The 21,717-nt window shown below is 44.8% G+C and overlaps 1 protein-coding gene across 1 annotated transcript; it reads left to right on the forward strand.

The window, feature by feature from the left end:
* The first annotated feature begins 1,179 nt into the window (after positions 1 to 1,179).
* Positions 1,180 to 14,155, forward strand: LOC140394730 (perilipin-2-like). Its single transcript, XM_072481948.1, has 7 exons — positions 1,180 to 1,252; positions 7,712 to 7,778; positions 9,085 to 9,166; positions 10,052 to 10,274; positions 11,508 to 11,695; positions 11,991 to 12,128; positions 13,611 to 14,155. Exons 1-7 carry the CDS (start codon positions 1,180 to 1,182, stop codon positions 13,986 to 13,988), a joined length of 1,149 nt encoding a protein of 382 aa, XP_072338049.1. The 3' UTR covers positions 13,989 to 14,155.
* Positions 14,156 to 21,717: the final 7,562 nt, after the last annotated feature.

The following is a 21,717-nucleotide window of genomic DNA, read 5'->3' on the forward strand; positions in this document are numbered from 1 at the left end:
AGAAGAAAGGAACCAGTTTGATATCCTCCTCCATGCCGAAGCTCCGTTGGTGAGAACCTTCGTGCATCTTCACACAAGGAGCTCTAGATCGACAGCATCAAAGCCTTTATCCTTTATTTTATAAATCCACCAACAGCCATCTCTGCAGAGATCCTTGGCACGATTTTCCCAATGCGCTGTGCTCAGAACCAATCCCATTGTGCTGAGTGCATCGTAGAAGAGGCCTAAAACGGGCTTCGCCCCGTGCACCGAGCTGATCGCAAGTCATCAGACTCACAATGCCTGGCGCTATCTGGATCACGCCCAAAATGATCCAGATAATCATGTTTAAATGAGCCATTAGGTTCATCTAAATATGTGCCGCCTGTTTGAGGCTGCATTTTCCCGACCAAACTGGCAAGACCTCAATGGCACTTAGGAGGTGTATTGCATCCCCTATCTGTTTGTCCTTTGTTTATTTTTCGTGCTGGGTTATTTTATTTTTAAAAAATGATAGATAGTTGTATTTCCAAAGTACAATTGTGTGTGTGCCATTTCTGCAACTTGTTTTTAAAAAAGGAACTTCTTTTATAATAAATCAATCATTCTGAGTTGATGAAGCCTGGTTAAAGCCTATTTTTTTCTGGGTCTAATAGCAGTGCAGGTAAATAATTGGCCATCTTGGTGAGTGAATTAAACTTTTAAACTAATGGTGTGACCTGTGGCTCAATAAACTGCACACTGTTCCCAACTCGGTCGTAACACTGTCAACCACAGTGTATGGGGGGGTCTTCGACTGAGCAAAAAGCAAGCTATATCTCTTCCCATCTCACTGTCCAAGGCCGCAAAAATCATTTCCCGATTAAACAGTGATTTATATGTACTTTCAATTTTATCTACTGTATTCGCTGGCTCCCCTACATTGGAGAGACCAAGCGCAGACTGGATGACCACCTTGCGGAACACCTTCACTTAAACCGCAAGCATGAACCTGACCTTCTGGTCATTAGCCATTTTAATTCACCATTTTGCTTTCATGCTCACATTTCTGTCCTCGGCCTACTACAATGTTCCAGTGAAGCCCAACAGAAGCTGGAGAAACAGCACCTCAACTTCTCGTTAGGCACTTTACATTGTAATGAAAAAGGAATAATTCGCAATCGAGTTGTTAGAGACCCCTTGGGGAAGAGCGATCATAACATGATAGAATTTTTCATCAAGGTGGTGAATTCTGAGACCAGGCTCCTGAATCTTAATAAAGGATTCTACAATGGTATGAGATGCGAGTTGGCTTTGACAGATTGGGAAACGTTACTGAAAGGGAGGACAATGGATAGGCAATGGCAAACATTCAAGGAGCGCATGGATGAACTGCAACAATTCTTTATTCCTGTCTGGCGCTAAAGGAAAACGGGAAAGGTGGCCAAACTATGAGTTACAAGGGAAATTAGAGATGGTATTAGATTCAAGGAAGAAGCGTACAAATTGGCCAAGAAAATCAATGGGGATGATCTTCCGGCCTCGTTACACTCGCGCTCAAAACGTAACGAGGCCAATGAATAGCGGGAGAGGAGAAAAACAAGATCCGTGCCAGGCACCAAACAGTTTGTGATGCAACCGGCCCACTCCTGTAGGCGAAATCGGGATCTTGCATTAGCGTGGCGAGAAACCTATTATCACCACTCAAGCCCCATTTCCATGCAATCAATGAGAGAGACCCCATATCCAATGGCCTCCTGTCATTCATTGGCTTCCCCACCAAGTGCTCACATTGGCGCCGATTAGTACTCCTTTTTAAAAACGTGAACCTGGCGGAATGGCTTCCATGTGGAGGTGAGGAGGTGAGCAGCCATCTTTGTTCACAGGCAAAGAGCCCAGGTACGCTGGGCTTGCCACCCCAGTGCTCAGTGTGGGTGTGGGACCCTCCGCAGGGATGGGCCACCAGAGGAGGAGAGGCTGGGGGGCAACTGGGGAACAATCACTCACGGAACTATCATGCCAATCTTTGGATCCCAACCCCATTCTGGGGCAACCCTAGCCCTGCCCATCTGCCCCACCCATAACCCCTAGCGACTGCTGAGGACTCTGGCTGCACGGCTGATGCTATCATTAATAGGGAGTTGGCAATCGTTGGTATCTGAGCACTTGACACATCCCAAGTGGATACCCGTGGGTGGGTGGGCCATGTGGCAAGTGAGAGTCATTGCCTAGCATTCCAATCAAACCTTGAGGCCTGGACACTGTACCTGAACACTGCGGGAGGCAACATCACACACGCAGCAGCCAACATCCGAACACCCAGGGGTTGGCACACAGCTCCGGGAGCATGTCCACACTCGGAGGCTGGGTGAGCATCATGGGTGCCTGGAGAAATGGGCAAAGGGTCCGGGGGACAGCCCGTATTGCGGACGAAAGTGACAGAGGCATCATAATGGTTGTGCAAAAAGTTGTTCAATGTGCTGTACAGTACCCCATTCCCGATCGTGCTACCTCCCCACCTAACCCCCCCCCCCCCCCCCCCCTCCCTCCCCTCACCCCCATGCCCAACCCAGTGCTTTCAGTGATCTTCAACGTGCCTGGCCCTCCTAGCTCTACCACTACACTTGGTGTTTCCCAGGTCCATATCTGAGGTGAAGGCAGCTAGCTGCCTATCTCGTCCCGTGGCCCTCGATGCCCCTGGTGGATGTCCTTTGGTGCCGGAGGGTCCTCATAGAATCATAGAATTTACAGTGCAGAAGGAGGCCATTAGGCCCATAGAGTCTACACCGGTAAGAGCACCCCCACCCAAACCCACGCCTCCACCCCATCCCTGCAACCCAGCAACACCACCTAACCTTTTGGACACTAAGGGGCAATTTATCATGGCCAATCCACCTAACCTGCACATCTTTGGACAGTGGGAGGAAACCGGAGCACCCGGAGAAAACCCACGCAGACACGGGGAGAAAGTGCAAACTCCACACAGACTGCCACCCAAGGCCAGTATTGAACCTGAGACCCTGGAGCTGTGAGGCATCAGTGCTAACCACTGTGCCACCGTGCCAGTCCTGGCTCACATGTTGGTGGTACTTGAGGGAGCTGGTGGCCACCGTCCCCCCTCCATGGGACGGGTTCATGTTGTCACCCAACGCCACCTCCTCCCGATCGGTGCCCATAGGGCCCTGCAGTTCACCTTGGAATGGGGGGGCAGCTGCTTCGAGCCCCGGATGATCCTGCATCTCTACCAGCCCTAGTCGTTCCCCATGGTCCGCACCATCGTGTCGAAGCCCTCAGCAATGCACCTCAGTGACTGGGACATGCTCTGCAGCACCTCGGCAATGCCTACCTGTGACTGGCAGCGCCGCAGCCATGCCAATCTAAGAGCGGGACAAGTCCCACAGAGCCTAACTGTACTGTACTGTCATTCATTGGCTTCCCCCAGCGAGTCAGACATTCTGCCGCCAACCTCAGGATTTTATGTCTGGCACCCCTCCGCCAGTCTGGGCCCTCTCCCGCCGACTGTGTGAGAGCTTTTCCTGACGAGACACAGAAAGAGTATCGTTAGCCACATGCGTGGTTCAGTGGTGGGAAAGGGGGTGTGGAGGCGGGGAAGGGGAGGGAGGGATAGTAGTCACTTGGAGAGTTGGGGGGTGGATGCTCCCTTGGGGTGGGGGGGGGGGGGTGGCGGTGGTGTCTACTCACTCGTACTGCCCAGTGTAAGTTGTTGACCTCCTTCCTGCACTGCTGGCCAGTCCTCTTGGTCATACTGTTGAAACTAATGGCTGCCGCCACCTCATCCCAGGCAGCACTGGCTGTCTTGTGGCTCACCCTCCAAGACTCCCGGGGGAAGAGGACATCCCTCATGGTCTCCACCCCATCCAGGAGCCTCCCCAGGTCAGCGTCCCCGAATCTTTGGGCCGCTTTCCTGGGCGCCATTATTGCGAGCTGGCTGGGGTTGGCCGAGCAAGTGCAGCTAAGTGATGCTCAACCTTGTTCGCAGGGGAGCTGGCGAGCTCAATTAACGTTGAATTGCATTGACAGTTTTGCTGGCCCGAGCGGCAGGAAACACGCAGCAATTCCCACTCGCTACAACACTTGGAAATTTTTCTGGAGAATCGTGCCCAATAGGTCTAAGGATTTGGAGCAGTTTAGAAAGGGATTGATTATAAAGGGTAAAATAGAGCACGAGAGTAAGCTTGCGGGGAACATAAAATCTGACTGTAAAGGTTTCTATTGGTATGCGAAGAGAAAAAGATTGGCTAAGACAAATACAGTCAAGAAACAGGGGAATTTATAATGGGGAACAAAGAAATGGCTAACCAACTAAATACATACTTTGGTTCTGTGTTCACAAAGGAGGACACAAATAAGAAACCAGATGGGCGGCACGGTAGCACAGTGGTTAGCACTGTTGTTTCACAGTGCCAGGGCCCCAGGTTTGATTCCCGGCTTGGATCACTCTGTGCGGAGTCTGTACATTCTCCCTGTGTCTGCGTGGGTTTCCTCTGGGTGCTCCTGTTTCCTCCCACAAGTCCTGAAAGACATGCTGTTGGGTAATTTGGTCATTCTGAATTCTCCCTCAGTGTACCCGAATAGGCACTGGAGTGTGGAGATGAGGGGATTTTTACAGTAACTTCATTGCAGTGTTAATGTAAGCCTACTTGTGACAATAATAAAGATTATGAAGAAATGTTGAGGAACACAGGGTTTAGTGAGAAGGAGGAACTGAAGGAGATCAGTATTAGTAGAGGAATGGTGTTGAAGAAACTGATGGTATCGAAGGCCGAAAAATCCCCAGGGCCTGATAATCCACATACAAGAGTATTTAAAGAAGTGGCTCTAGAAATAATGGTTGCATTGGTGGCCATTTTCCAAAATGCTGTAGAATCTGGAACAGTTCCGACAAATTGGAGGGTATCTAATATAGCCCCGCTATTTAAAAAAGATGGTAGAGAGGAAACAGGGAATTATTGACCAGTAAGCCTGACATCAAGAATGGGGAAAATTCTGGAATCCGGTAGGTATCAAACATTTTATAGCAGAGCACTTGGAAAACTGTAGCAGGATCGGACAGAGTCAGCATGGATTTGTAAAGGGAAATCATGCTTGTCAAATCTACTGGAATTCTTTGAGGATGTGACTAGTAGAGTTGATGTGGTGGGGGGGGGGGGCGGTGGTGCAGTGGTTAGCACTGCTGCCTCAAGGCGCCGAGGAATCAGGTTCGATCCCGGTCCAAGGTCACTGTCCATGTGAAGTTTGCACATTCTCCCCATGTCTGCAGGGTCTCACCCCCACAACCCAAAAGATGTGCAGGGTAAGTGGATTGGCCACACTAAATTGCTCCTTTATTGAAACATTTTTTTAAAAACAAGAGTGGATGTGGTTTATTTGGACTTTCAGAAGGGTTTCAACAAAGTCCCACAAAAGAGATCAGCGTGTAAAATTAAAGCACGTGGGGTATGGGGTACTATATTGAGATGGATAGAAAACAGACAGGAATCAAAGAGTAGGAATAAACAGGTCTTTTTCCAGATGATAGGCAGTGGCGAGTGCGATACCACAGGGATCGGAACTGGGACCCCAGCTATGCACTATATATATTAATGATTTAGATGAGGGAACAAAATGTAATATTTCCAGATGTGCTGTTGACACAAAACCGTATGGGAGGATGAGCTGTGAGGAGGATGCAGAGGTCCTTCAGTGTGATTTGGACAAGTTTAGTGAGTGGGCAAATGAATGGCAGATGCAGTATAATTTGGATAAATGTGAAGTGATCCACTTGGGTAACAAAAATGGGAAAACAGATTATTATCTGAATGGCCATAAATTAGGAGAGGGGAATGTGCAACGGTACTTGGGTGTCCTCGTACACCAGTCACATGCAGGTGCAGCAGGCGGTAAAGAAGGCAAATGGTATGTTGCCTTTCATAGCGAGAGGATTCGAGTGCAGGAGCAAGAATGTCTTGCTGCAATTATACAGGCCTTGGTGAGCCTGCATCTTGAATATTGTGGGCAGTTTTGGTCTCCTTATCTGAGGAAGGAGGTTCTTGCTCCAGAGGGAGTGCAGAGATAGTTTACCAGGCTGATTCCTGGGGTGGCAGGACTGATGTATGAGGAGAGATTGAGACTGTATTCGCTGGAGTTCAGATGAATGAGGGGGGATCTAATAGATACCTATAAAATTCAAAAGGACCAGACAAGTTGAATGCAAGGAGACCCGTTGGTGGGGGTTTCCAGAACTAGGGGTTACTGTTTGAAGATACGGGGTAGACCATTTAAGACAGGGATGAGGAGAAATTCCTTCACCCAGAGAGTGGTCAGCCTGTGGAATTTACTACCACAGAAACTAGTTGAGGCCAAAACATTGTGGGTGGGGTTCTCTGTTCCTGAAACTAAGTGCTGACGCTGGGACAAGATTTGTGGACTTCTACGACAGCAAAACTGGCGCCGCACCTGGTCATTGAGGGGCTAGCACTCACGCCATGTGGAACACGACCAATTCCAATGAAAAACGGTGTCTGATTCGCTGGGTCCATGTTTGACATTCAGGAGGCTGACAGGCTGCAGCTGAATATACACACTTCACTCCCCACACACACTCATCCCAGCCAACAAGATGGCACTGGTTGCACTAGAGCACGCCCATCCTGTTGATGCGTCGGCTGGGGCCAGATGGCACCTGGGGGGACACCCATACGACCGATGGCCCTAAGTTCACAGTGGGCAGTCAGCAGCGTGGGCAGCTGCATGGCTGCCTTGCAGGCTGTGGCAATGGTGTTCCATGCCTGCCCACCCCGACCTCACAGCCCACCTCCTCGCTACCCCCCGCTACTCCCCCCCAGCCAGCGGCACACCTGTCGGCACACTATGGCAAAGTTGGACACTTTCTGTTCCCCCTCTCTCCCCCTCAGCAGCCATGGTGCCTGTTTCACGATTTTTGAAAGCACAAGTGAACCACGCCAACGGGATTTCCCCCCGGTGAAGGCGGAGAACCGCAGAGGCCCCGGAGAATACCGGGTCAGGCCCGCTAATGATTGCAAACGCCATTTACTATACATGCGGAGTGGAATGCATTGACGCCACTGTCGTGGCATCGGAGAATTGTGATTTGGCATGAACCCAGCGTCCGCCATGATTTCGGCGTCAAAACCGATTCTCCGCCCAATCGCCTTTCCCGATTTTGCCGTCGGCTGAAGGGGAGGCCTGCCCTATATGTTTTCAAGAAGCAGTTATATATACCTCTTGGAAAGAAGGGGATCAAAGGATATGGAGGAAGGCGGGATCAGGCTATTGAGTTGGATGATCAGCCATGATCATAATGAATGGTGGAGCAGGCTCGATGGGCTGAAAGGCCTAATCCTGCTCCTATTTTCTACGTTTGTATGTTTCTGGGCTCAACGTTGAGTTCAACAACTTCAGGCCATGAACTCCATTCTTTTCACCCAAGTGCCAATCTGTGTCTTGTTCCTATGTTTTTGTTTTAAGACAGCATTGACCATTATTCTGTTATTGATACCTACTCTGGGCCAAAGTTTTTTTGTCTTTTATGCTATTATTATCACTCGCTTTGCCTTGTGTACTATGACATATTTGTCATTTAATCTCCTTGACTCTTTAACCTATACCTAAACTTCTCTTTTGCCCCTTACTTCTTTCTCAACTGTATAAAATCCATCACATTCCTACCTCTCTTCAGTTCCAAAGAAGTCCTTTTGGACTCAAAACATTAACTCTGTTTCCCCTTCCACAGATGCAGCCAGACCTGTTGGGTTCTTCAGTTTTCATTTTAGTAGCTATGTCACATATCTGTTGGCTCCGTATGTTGCCAGTGGTCATTAACACTTCCTGATGGAAGTGAGCAACTGCTTCTGACACAAAGTTTCAAGCATTAGGAGGACACATAGCATCAACAAGATGAGTGTGACAGATGCCAATGTTCCTGCACTATGTTTTGGCATGCAGCACGGTGACACAGTGGTTAGCACTGCTACCTCACAGCACCAGAGACCCAGGTTCAATTCCGACCTTGGGTGACTCTGAGAAACTTGCACTTTCTCCCTGTGTCTGTGTGGGTTTCTTCCGGGTGCTCCGGTTTCCTCCCACAGTCCAAAGACATGCAAGCTAGGTGGATTAGCCATGCTAAAATTGCCCCTTAGTGTCCAAAGATGTGCAGGTTAGGTGGGGTCACAAGGATAGGGTGGGGGAGTGGGCCTAGGTAAGGTGCTCTTTTCACAGGGCTGGTGCAGACCTGATGGGCCGAATGGCCTCCTTCTGCACTGTAGGATTTCTATGCAGTATCTATATGCAGTATTTAAAATAATTACTTCTGAAATATTTCTGTTGAAAGAAGACCAACAGATCTCAAAATGTGACATCTTGCCAGCTCATTAGCATCCAGGCACACTGTAGCAGCCTAGTTTAGATCTGCTCACAACACAGACCAGGAATGTTACCTGAGACGTTCTTGAACTGTTCAAAACTTTTAGCAATCGGAAATTTTCACCTAATTTTTTTAAATAACCCATTTCTTCCTCTCTTTTTTTGAATAACACATATCTTCCCTCATTTATTTAAAATGTGCCTTAAGAATCTTTTAATTGTCCCTGCCCCCTTTGCAATTTATTAACCTTGCTTTTAATTGAAATGGTCTGTGAGTGATTGAAGATGATTAAAATCCTTCCTCTCTCATCATTGGTTGATGACAATGAATTGATTCATTTTCTATTGTCTCTGAGTGTCTATTGGTTAGATTTACTGCCAGTATTAAAATAAGCCCCTGATTGGTATATAAATGTATTGCCTAAGCCCCAGATAGAAAAAGAGGTTTGTGAAGGGTAGGTGTTTTGAAATAATTTCCAGTCAAACAGTATTAGTGTGACCCAATGAAATATTTTCATCTTGCTAGAAAAAATGGAGAGTTTGTGGATTTGTTTAAATAGCTGTGCATTTAAGTTGTCTGTGATGTGTAGGTTTTTGAAGCTACAAATCAGTGTTAAAGGCAGACAATTTTTTAATATATTCTTGGTTATATGGCTGTTCCTATTGGATACTGTATGCTTTCTTTAATTTTTAAATGGTGACCAACTTGAAAGTGAAGCTAATTTTATTTTGCCTCTTCTGCAGGACTTTTTCATTCAACATGGCATCAACAACAGAAGAACAGGTTCCCAACACTGCAGACAGCCAAGAGAGTCGGAACCAACAGGTACCTGATTGCTGTTGGGAAATGCTGGCATGAAATGTCCACTTCTGTCTTGCTTAGCCATGAGTATGTCTTGCTTAGCCATGAGTAATCAGCTAAAGTACAATAATTTGGATAACAAACACCAGTAAGGTCCAACATTTAATTCTATATTAATAGCCATTGAGTCTCATGAAGAAAATTGCATTGTCAGCCAATTAATAATGACTGTTAATTGTTTAGTTACAATTTTTTAAAGGTACAATTAAATATATTTGGCTATTTGCCTTACAAGGCTACCTCAAATGGGCATGGGAGTAGTGACTAAAATTGTGGCAGTTTGAGGCCATTGAGTCTGCACTAGCCTTGGAATGAGCACCCCACTTAAGCCCATGCTTCCACCCTATCCCTGGAAACCAACCCTTTTGCACAGGGTAATTTAGCATAGCCAATCTTCCTAACCACATCTTTGGATGTGGGAGAAAACTGGAGCACCTGGAGGAAACTCCTGCAGCAGGATGCAATCACCTGAGGCTGGAGTTGTGAAGCAGCAGTGTTAACTACTGTGCTACCTAATAGCTTCTTCTTATTATTTTTTTTTTTGTGTGATAATTCCCAGATGTAATTTTTAAAAACGTTTTTTGCTATGCAGCAGTATTAAAGCTTGCAAACTCTTGCTGGTCCAATACAATACTACCATGCCCTCTTAAAAATTTCAAATCAAACCCTGGAGTGAAGACCAGTGTATATGTTGGGTTCAGAAATGGTCAGCTAATGCAAGGCTTCCCATCTCAAAACACAAGTTTTGTGACTAGCTAAAATTTTTAATTGTGCAAATGTTTTCATGGATCTGCATGTTACCTAGCCACCCAATGCTAATCATAGCACTGCACATCCATTGTATTACAGGTCCTTGTTGAAACAGGGAATCTAGTGACCCTGACTGATGTAAAAGATACAGCAATTGAGATTGTTAAAAGTGCAGTCCAAGGCAACCTGGAAAAAACTAAAGCTGTTGTGATTGAAGGTGCCAGTGCTGTGGGTCAACTTGTGGCTACTGGTGTGGATATTTCTCTCCTCAAATCTGAGGAACTTGTTGATCATTACCTTCCTATGACCAAGGAGGAACTAGGTAACTTTTTTTCTTGTCCTTGGCTATGATCCCAAGATTTTTAAACTAGACTTGATTACATGCCAGCTATTCAGTATGCATTTTCTGTTTTATATGCATTTGAGTTTATTTTGTGAAATGTGGATAATGGTGTCCCTGTATCTGGAAGGTGGGTGCCACAGAATTCTGTCCTTGGGCCCAACTATTTACAATCTATATTAATGAATTGGATAGAAGGGTTCTACAGCCAAATGCAGATGACACTATAAAGGTGGGACAGTTTGCAATGAGGAATTGTGAACCAGATGACTGGTTTTTTATGACTATGGTTTCATGTCCATTGAAACTGGCATCTGGATTTGCCACTGCCTCCCCATAACATGGATAAGTGAGCTCATAACTTGTGCAAATAAGAGACTTTGGGGTGCTCCAGTACAGAGGATCTGGGTGTCCTTGTGCATGGAGGTAATAAAGAAAGCAAATGGAATGTTGGCACATAGCTAAAGGAGTGTTGTAACTGAGATTGCACCTGAAATATTATGCCCATTTTGGTAAAGTAATGGCATTGGAGACCGTTCAGAGGAGGTTGACAAGTTTATTTCGAGATGAGGCAAATGGAAATGGGCAGTTTAGGCCTATACTCCTAGAATTTAGAAGAATGAGAATTGAGTATGCAAGATGATAAAAGATATGGATAAAATAGATGGAGTGGATGCTTCCTCTTGTGGGACATTCCAGAATGAGAGGTCATGGTCTCAGGATAAGGCGTAGCAATTTAAAACCGCGATGAAGAGAAACTACTTCTCCCAAAAGGTTGTGATCTGTGGCATTCACTGCTCCCATATGGTGGATGCTGGGACATCGGTAAATTTTAAGGAAGACAGATTTTAATGGATTGCAGGGTTATGGGGAACAGGTGAGGCCATGATGAGATCAGCCATGATTGTAGTGAACAGTGGAGCAGGCGTGAAGCTAAATTTGCTGCTCTTGGTTCTTGCATAAGAGAACTATTATGTCTAATTCCAGCTCTTAGTCTGTAGCCCTGTGGGTAACAGCACCTCCCAGCACCATGAGAATCTCATTCTTGATTTATGGGTGGGGAAAAGGCAGGAGAATGATGATGAGGGACATCAGCTTTGATCAAACAGTGGACTTGATGGGCTGAATGGCCTAATTCCATGTCTAAAGTAATTCAATTAAATACAAACTATAATTGCTGATATTCAACTGGACTTTACTTCCCTTCTGCTTCAGCTGAAGTGGCCACTCCTATTGAAGGTTCTGATATTGCAACAGGACAAGGACCAAGTTATTATGTACGCTTGGGATCTTTATCCTTGAAGGTTCGCAATCGTGCATACGAGCGTTCCATAGCCAGAATGCAAAAAGCCAAGGAGAATGGCCAGGAAACACTCTCTCACCTCCACAACCTTGTAGATCTGGTAAGAGCAATTGGCTTGTTGGAGATGCCCTTTGGGCACCTTTTTTATTAGAGGCAGGCAAACACACTGGGGGAGGAATAGACCAGTCTGAATGGCCTAGACATTCACTAATCTAGTTTGCATGCCTTTGCTCTTCTGTACCACAGGTTAGATTTTGGGTGGTTCAAAAGCTTCCTATTGGAACAAACCAAGTTATAGTAACTGTCTCTCTTCTACAGAAAGGAAAGATAATTGATTTTTCAAATGAGATGCTTGTTCTTTGAAACTGAATATTATCTTCCATAAATGTTTCCAGATTGAAATGGCTAAGCAAGGAGCTGAATCAACTATCAAACTTCAAGATATTCAAGCCAAACTAAATCTGATCCTACTCCACTGGAAAAAGCACCAGCCAGGTGATCTCGCTGAAGAGGAGGGGTCAGAAAAACCTGAAGTAAGAACTTTTCTCATGACTGTCATAGCCAAGAAACCGTTTGTGAAGCCATACTTCCCAATGCCATCACTGGTGGTGCAGCAAAATCTTGTCCTGTCAAAGGGTGCATGACCAAATCTTAATCAATGGGAGCTCTTCTAATTAGTTGCATTATCAGATTGTACTTGTGGCATGACCTCAAGGCAACATTTTATTTTAACCTGGCCATTGTCCATAACTTTTCTTTTAACGTGAGCATCCCAATGCACTTGTTGTTAAAACCTGCATTTTGAATGAATTTGGCACCATTTTCGCTTTGGGTTAGATGGTCAAAATGTTGATTGGATCTTTACAGGTTACAGGAGCTTGGGGTTACAGGCGCTTGGGGCATAGTGAAGGCATACCAAATGGGAGGAGGGGTGTGAAGGTGTAGAATTGTGGAGAATGAAAGATGGATGAGTCATTTGAAAAGCCAAAGGAATGGGTCAGTTGGACTAAGTTTAGGTAACATAGTTTTGGAATGTAATGACATCAAGATCTTGGTAGTGTGGTGTTTACAGCAGTTTGGTGAAAAGATCAGGGTTGCAAAGTTGTCTGGTTCAGCCTTTGGTTGACTAGGAAATAGTTTCAGATCAAGATCTAAAAACAAGCATGTTCTTCTGCTTCCAGCAGTGCTGGATGAGGTGCATTGGAAGAATCTTTGCAGATTTTCTGGATAAATGAATGAGACCTGGCATTTCTATTTGGGTGAGGAAAGATGTTTGAGAATGGTCTTAATCTGGTGGTGAGGGAAAGAACCTCATTGGGGTGACAATATCCTCTGGGTTTGAGGCAAGGGTGTTGGATTACGGGGCTGTGGTATGAGTAATCCGAGATGGGCTGTAAAAAGGTAGGTTTTGGCAGGGAATTTTTTAAAAAATATTTTTTATTAAGGTTTTTAACACTTTTTTTTTTTTTTTTTTTTTTTTTTTTTTTTTTAACCCCTTGCAATCTCCCTGAGCAAGATATATACATGGCAAGATGGTATATTTACATAGCTTTATACACTGGCTGTTGGCCACACTTATTGTTTCTCCCCACCCTCCATGCCATCTGCTCGTCCATCCCCCTCAAACAATCTCGTTTCCTCTTTCCTTTTTTTACCCCCCCACACAGGGTTGCTGCTGCTGACCAGCCTTCTAACGCTCCACGAGATATTCTAGGAACGGTTGCCACCGCCTGTAAAACCCCTGTGCAGACCCCCTCAAAGCAAACTTAATTCTCTCCAATTTTATGAACCATGCCATGTCGTTAATCCAGGCCTCTAGGCTAGGGGGCTTCACTTCCTTCCACAATAGCAAGACCCTTCGCTGGGCTACTAGGGACGCAAAGGCCAGAATTGGCAGGGAATTATAACTGCAGCAATTCCCATTAACTAATTTATGTAAAGATCACTTGCTGATTCTCTAATTTGAAGGAATGCAAGGGTTATAGGTGTAAACTAAATGTTTTTAAATATTGCAGCAACTTGAATCTAAGTCGCTGGTCGTGACTCAGAGTTTCTCTGATCAACTCCAAACCATCTGCCGAACACTGGCTTCAAGTGTTCGTGGTCTGCCTCAGAATATTGAAGATCAAGTGCAGCAGGTCTGTAAATTAGCAGAAGAAATCTACAGCTCTCTTTCTTCAGCCACGTCCTTCCAAGATCTGTCTGCACCATTCCTGACCCAGACTAAAGAGCAAATGCTGAAGATCCGTGAGGGAATGGATGGGGTGATGGACTATCTGCTTCACAACACCCCCCTTAACTGGCTGGTGGGGCCCTTTATCCCACAGCTGGCTGAAGATCAGGAGCCTCTCCCTTCAACTGAAATGAAGCCATCTGATGTTGTGCCCCAATAGATGCTGGGGAAGAGATTCTTTCATCTATTCAGATTATATTTATTGAATGCATTATGTAGATTGTTTTCCAATTGCAATAGTACAAATATACTTGCAGTAACTGTTTAAGGAGTAGAATTGTCACTTGCTGCTTTTTTGGTCCAGTCAATAAACAAACGCATATAAAATCCAGTTTGTCTGAGTGTTCTAATTTGATGTCATCAGTACCCAGTTGGTGTCTGCAGAAACACCGTCTATTCCTCTTACCATTGCGTCCACTATACTATAACTCTGTTGTTTCCTGCCCAACTGAGCCAGCCATGAACCTGGTTGCTCCCACTTTCTCCCAATACTATCCACATCTGTTTATGTTTTGGAGGGAGATGACTGCAGGGGACCCCTGTACTGCCGTCCTACTCCTCCTCTATCTGGTAGTCACTCATTTCCTATCCCCCTCAGTATGTTTAACTGCTGTGACCAACTCTCAATGTGCTGGCCATGAGTTCCTCAGCACCATGGATGCTCCCCAAAGTGAATCCATCTGCAGCAGACACTTCTTGCACGTGAGGGAACTAGACCCTGGAAAGGCCCCTGAATTCCCATATCACAAGAGGAGCATGACACTTCTTGATCTCCTGCCATGACCAACTTAACCCTTAACTTAAAGAAACCTCCACTCCTCATGAAGAGCACCTCCTTTGCACCGACTTCCCATGGTTCCAAATTCTCAATACCCTCACTCTAGCTGAAATCACTCTGGCTGACTGGTCATGCACAAGCTCGCCGATCCTGTGCTTGCTTAACCTACAGCCTTATATACAACGGAGAGCTGGGATGACTCTCATAGCAGTTCACCCCTTTGCTTATTCTTCTTTGAATTCTTCTGCTTATTCTTCTTTGAATTCTTCTGAACGATACCTTAATCTCTGTTCACTTCAGACATTTTCTGTCCCAATTGCATCTGTTCGTTTATTCTTGTCCTGTTGAGTTTATCAGAGCAAACTTGAGCTGTTCACTTCTGGCTCCAATTGCAATCTAATTAGCTAAACTAAAAATTACTTCACGTTGCTAAGCAAACACTGCTGGTGTATTTACTCTTCATACCATAGCCCTCTCTAAGTATATTAGAATCACAGTTGGAACTGAAACCAACCTTCACACGGGACACTTTTGTCCAGCATGAATCTAACTAATACATTCTACCCTTCCAGCCACAGAAACATAAATTTAATCAATACAAGTCTAATTTTGTTAAAGCTACCTGTTTTCCTGTGCCCCAGAATTGAAATGCTGGTCAGAATCTGAGGTAAAATCAGATAACAGTTGGGTGTAGCCTTCCATGGGCATTCAGTTCCAGGGTTTTGTTTTAATGATATTGAATCACCCTTATCCCTTCTAAAGAGACTGATATTAAAAACAATCAATTCAGCATTTCTGACTGGTGTAATCACAATTACGGACTGTCATTAGGTTCGAGAAAGCGCTTTTGCAATTGTGTGGCAGTTCTGTTTTGTGCATGGAGAATGCAGAAATTACATATCTATCCTAAAGAATATCAGCTTGAGTATTAAAATGGCATCACGGGTTAGATTTGCTGCACCCCATGAAGTTGTACTTGAGCTCCGTCCATTTCCTTTCACTTTCATTATATTTGTATCCATTCCAGGAGAAATTACATTTGGCTTGAAAAGGTAGAGTAATGTCAGATAACACAAAATTAAATCTTAAAATCACAATTTCATGAAGCCTGTAGCACTCCAATTTCAAATTCTAAATCGGTCAATACCACAAACTTAAGTTTCTCAGGTAGTTTGTTTGTTTCTTCAATAAAATGATGGAAATATTGGTATCTTGGAATAATGGAGTAATGGTATTTTGGATTATTGGCACATCAGTACATTGGGATATTACATTATTTGGATATTAGTATACCTGCATGTAAAAGTCTGTCCCATTTCACTTTTAGTCGGACTTCATGTTTCTGCGAGTCATAAAGCTGTTTTTATCTGTTAGCTTTGTCACTTTTCTAAGTTGATGTATTTAGACTGCTGTGTCTTGTTCTGCTTTATCAGTGTCATTCTTGCCTATTTGGAACATAAGAAAAAGATAGGAGCAAATCATACAGAGCCTCCTGCTTGCACCACCATTCAATAAATTCTTATTGATCTATAAGATCAGAATATGGCCGATCTTCTACCTCCACTCCTCTCCCACTCGATCCCCATATTTTACCTAATATTTCCCCCATTCTTTTACTATGGACGTATATTAAATGGAAATGAGTGGGAGGGGGACCTCCGTGCCCACACTTGGAGCAGCAGGCTTCCCCTATATCAATGACTATCTGAGCATTCCGGCCTGCTAAAAGCTGCTGGTCAATCGGGTCCGTGCACTATGCTCACCCATGACCTCAGATCGCCAAGCGACATAGGCACACGTGAGTGATGGAAGAATGGGTTTTGCAGGATTGGGGGGTCACAGGTGGGGTTTGTGGATGGGGAGGAGGGTCAGCAGCCAGGGCAAGGGGTGGCTCTCAGCAGGCTAAGCTCCCTCTTTCCCCCCATCCCCCCCACCCCACTATTCCGACGCCGGTTCCCCCACTCAGACACTGACTGCTTAGCAATGAGGGATACGCCCCTCAGCACCCACACCCCATCCCAGTGTCTACAAGCAAACAGACTTTTGGGACTGCCTGGGCAGAGCATTTCCTGCCCACTGTTGGGTGAATACCAGCTCAAGCAAGATAAGGCCTTTAAGTGGGCATTGATTTTCCATTTAAGCGCCTCAATTGGCGATGGGGCAGGAAGGCTGTCCCTGGGGCATGCCATTGTGGCCTTAATTGAGGCAGTGGCAGGAAGGTGTCCTAACATCTGATTAAATGCCCCCCCCCCCCCCCCAACTTCAAATTCATCATGGTGGAGGGGCCATTATCTGCCCATTGTCTCCTGTCTGTCTTTTATGTCTGCCTTCCAGCCATCTCCTATTTTTTACTTGCATGTTATTTCAATCATCCTAATCCTATCATTTTTTAAAGTATTTGTGTACTCCCCCCCCCCCCCCCCCCTCTCCCACCCCAGTAATATGATCCAGAATCAGACCTCAATGTTTGCTGGCATACCGGACAGGAACCCCGATCACTTTTTAATTTGTAAAACTGTGAGGAAAGGATATTTCGCTCCAGGAGTGATTCCAAGCACACATAGGAATATAATAATAATATTTATTGTCACAAGTTTTTCTGGGGAAAACCAGAGAGGGAGAAAGAGCAGCTTCTTCCCTCTGAGCGTCCAGGACTCCAACTCTCCTTCCCCTGGCTCTCTGAAAATCATCCCACTCAGACAGGTTCTAATCACCACCTGTTACCAGGCAGAAAACAGCCTTTTGGCCAATTCATTGGCCAACAGCCAACCGATCGAACCATTTATCTCCTCAGGTGCCAAAAACTTTTGAGTTCTTTTGTAACTTTTGAATTCCTTACTTCCCCTGCTCGACTTAAAAACATATCTTGGATTGGGTGTTGTGCAATGAGAAAGGATCAGTTGACAACCTAGTTGTGAAAGAACCCGTGGGGATGAGTGACCATAATATTATAGAATTCTTTTTCATGGTGGATAATGAGGTAGTTGATTTGAAGACTAGGGTCCTGAATCTTAATAAAGGTAACTATGATGGTATGAGGCATGAGCTGGCTATGATGGACAGGAAAACATTACTGAAAGGAAGGACAGCAGACAGGCAATGGCAGGCATTCGAGGAATGAATGGGTTAACTCCAAAAGTTGTTTATTCCTATTTGGCGCAAGTGTAGAAAGGGAACCGCGGCCAAACCATGGCTTACAAGGGAAATTAGAAATAGTATTAGATTCACAGAAGAGGCATACAAGTTAGCAAGAAAAAGCAATAGACTAACGGATTGGGAACAGTATAAAATTGAGCAAAGGCAGACCAAGGGATTGATTAAGAAGGGGAAAATACAATATGAAAGTAAGCTAGTGGGGAACATAAAAACTGACTGTAAAAGTTTCTATAGGTATGTGAAGAGAAAAAGATTAATAAAAATTAATATAGGCCCCTTACAGTCAGAAAAGGGGGAATTCATAACGGGGAACAAAGAAATGGCTGAGGAACTAAATTCGTCCTTTGCTTCTGTCTTCACAAAGGAAGACATGAATAATGCACCGGAAGTTCTGAGAAAGACATGTTTTAGTGAGGAGCTGAAGGACATCAGTTTAGTAGAGAATTAGTTTTAGGAAAATTAATGGGATTGAAGGCGAATACATCTCCAGGGCCTGATAATCTTCATCCCAGAGTATTTGTCGAATTGGTTAGCACTGTTGCTTCACAACGGCAGGGTCCCAGGTTCAATTGCCGGCTTGGGTCACTGTCTGTGCGGAGTCTGCACGTTCTCCCTGTGTCTGCGTGGGTTTCCCCTGGGTGCTCCAGTTTCCTCCCACAAGACCCGAAAGATGTGCTGTTATGTGGATTGGACATTTTGTATTCTCCCTCCGTGTACCCGAACAGGCGCCAGAATATGGCAACTAGGGGCTTTTCACAGTAACTTCATTGCAGTGTTAATCATAGAATTTATCATAGAATTTACAGTGCAGAAGGAGGCCACTCGGCCCATCGAGTCTGCACCGGCTCTTGGAAAGAGCTCCCTACCCAAGGTCAACACCTCCACCCTATCCCCGTAACCCAGTAACCCCACCCAACACTAAGGGTAATTTTGGACACTAAGGGCAATTTATAATGGCCAATCCACCTAACCACATCTTTGGGCTATGGGAGGAAACCGGAGCACCCGGAGGAAACCCACGCACACACGGGGAGGATGTGCAGACTCCGCACAGACAGTGACCCAAGCCGGATTCGAACCTGGGACCCTGGAGCTGTGAAGCAATTGTGCTATCCACAATGCTACCGTGCTGCCCAAAATGTACTACTTGTGACAATAAAGATTATTATTATTTAAGGAAGTGTTCCTGGAAATAGTTGATCCATTGGAGGTCATTTTCCAAAATCCTTTGGACTCTTGAATGGCTCCTACAGATTGGAGGGTAGCAAATGTAATCCCGCTATTCAAAAAGGGAGGTAGAGAGAAAACACGGAACTATAGACCAGTGAGCCTAACGTCGGTAGTATGGAAGTTGCCAGAGTCCATTATCAAGGATTTCATTTTACAGCATTTGGAAAACAATGGTATAGTCAGACAAAGTCAGCCTGGATTTATGAAAGGAAAATCATGCTTCACAAATCTACTGGAATTCTTTGAAAACGTAACTAGTGGAGGTTTTCAGGGAGATCCAGTGGATGTGGTTAATTTAGACTTTTGGAATGCTTTCAACAAGGTCTCACATAGCAGATTACCATGTGAAGTAAAAGTGCACGGGATTACATAGTAACATACAGAGAAAATAGAAGCTGGAGGAGGCCATTTGCCCCTTCTTCACTAGAAAAGTGAGGGGGGATCTCAGAAACTTATAAAATTCTTACAGGATTAGACCGGGTGGATTCAGAAAGAATGTTCCTGGTGTTGGGGGATTCCAGGACTAGGGATCATCGTTGGAGGATAAGGGGATAAACCTTTTAGGACTGAGGTGAGGAGAAATTTCTTCACCCAGTGAGTGGTGAATCTGTGGAATTCAATACCACAGAAAGTATTTGAGGCAGAAACTTTGTGCAATTTCAAGAAGGAATTAGACGTAGCTCGTTGGGCTAAATGGATCAAGGGATATGGGTGGAAGGCAGGATCAAGGTATTGAACTTGATGATTAGCCATGTTTACAATGAATGGCAGAGCAAGCTCAAAGGGCCGAATGGCCTCTTCCTGCTTCTATTTTCTATGTATGTATATGTGTCCAGTAAACATCCATGGATCAAAATGATAACAGCAAAATAAAGAAAGGGGGAAAAGGGAATCAACAGGAAGGGCCCTTATAAGGTCAAAATCCACTTTTAAATATAGTTAGCAAACACAGGATTACTTTCCAATCTTTGAATAGTTATTTTAAAAGGCTGTTGAACAGAGAGAGAGAGATCCTGTCAGATTAATACTAATCTCTGACAGCCTTTTACAGAAGCTGTTGTTCAGCACACAGCCAAAACTCAGACTCTGCCTGTTACAGACCTGGCTCCTCCCATTAATTACATCATCCCCATTCCGCTCAAACCCCATGACCTACTTATGTTTAAACACAATGGGTGGGATTCCTCAGTCCGCCAGCTGTGTCTTCCAGCGTGGCACGCCCCCGCCGACCAATGGGGTTTCCATTGTGGCCACCCCATGCCGTCAGGAAACCCTTGGGCGTGGGTATGCTGCTGGCAGACCGGAGGATCCTACCAACGGAGAATTCCACTGAATGTCTCTAATTATCTTCTCCCCAGGGAATCCCAAGAAATCAGTTTTAAAAACCATTAGGCATCCCTTTGTAAACATATACAGGTTGGAAAGAAGGATTCACTCACTTTTACAACATCTTAATTGCACCCTTAATTGCACCTACTGCAGCCATAGTGTCCATCTGTCTTTTAAATCAGGATTTTTAAAATATCATACTACAGCAGATATATACACACTGTTATGGGCCAGGGTTTAGAAAACCCCAAAGTGTATTGTGGAGTTCACCTGACCCACAACTTTTAATAGATTGTAGTTATGGGGGGCACACGGGCCCACTCTGCAGGTGTGATGCAACAGAAATATACAGTACTTTTGAATTAAAACAATGTTTATTTATGAAACCAGTTAACACTTTATAAACCCACAGTAAACATCTTAACAACTATCAACACTAAATCCCCCAAAGAATACAGTACTCTCTAAGTAACTCTTAATCTTTCCTTGCAACATCCATAAGTCAAAAAACCCTCTTTACAGAAAGACATCAGGTTTAACTTCACTACTGAGAACAGTTACCACTTTGAAATCACCAAATTAACATTCATAAGCTTGCAGAGACTCATACACATCTTGCTGTGATTGCAGCTTTTTCAAATCTAAAACGAAACTAAACATACCCTGTAGCAAACAGCCTAAAGCGAAAGTAAAAGCAGACAGACAGCCCAGCTCCACCCACACTCTGACATCACTGATAAACACCCATTTCTTAAAGGTACATCCACTACAGATATTTTTATAAACACCCATTTCTTAAAGGTACTCCCACATGACAACATCCTAAGCCAGACTTCTAAAACCATTAGTGCACCAGATACATAGACTATACATAAGAAATTCCTACATTCACCGCACCAGCCCCTTGTCCTGTTATATAATACCACTCATTTGTAAAATCTTCTAGTCCTGACAAAGAGTTCACATGCTTAAAACAACTAGTTTGTTCTGTCAGTAGATGCTACCTGGTGACCTGCTAAGTGTTTCCAGCATTTATGTTCTTGTTTCAGGTCTCCAGTAGCTGCAGTATTTACCTTTAAGGTAATTTAAAAAAAAAAAATTTTAGACTAATATCGGAAAGATCTACAGAGTGACCAGCACAACAACAATGACTTCCACTTCCGCCAAATGTCCCGGAATAATTTAAAAATCAACTGGACGGTGCAATGACGACGTGAGGGCATGATTCTCTGGAAAGCTTTCTAAGTGTGGTAGCGAGCGGGACCTGCCACGTGTTTCCCGGCACTCGGCACAGCAAGACCAGCAATGCAATGCAACATTATTGGTCCTCTTAACGAGGCCTCATGGGCTTCACATCGCAAATAGAGGTTTGTCAGCCCACCGCTAACAAGGTCAA

This window comes from Scyliorhinus torazame, chromosome 18, assembly GCF_047496885.1.
Source record: "Scyliorhinus torazame isolate Kashiwa2021f chromosome 18, sScyTor2.1, whole genome shotgun sequence".
Taxonomy (NCBI): Eukaryota; Metazoa; Chordata; class Chondrichthyes; order Carcharhiniformes; family Scyliorhinidae; genus Scyliorhinus; species Scyliorhinus torazame.

Coding starts and splice junctions, on each gene's coding strand:
- LOC140394730 (XM_072481948.1), top strand. CDS start 1,180: ATGATAGAATTTTTCATCAAGGTGGTGAATTCTGAGACCAGGCTCCTG. Junction 11,696..11,990: donor TCCACAACCTTGTAGATCTG/GTAAGAGCAATT, acceptor AAATGTTTCCAG/ATTGAAATGGCTAAGCAAGG. Junction 12,129..13,610: donor AGGGGTCAGAAAAACCTGAA/GTAAGAACTTTT, acceptor TAAATATTGCAG/CAACTTGAATCTAAGTCGCT.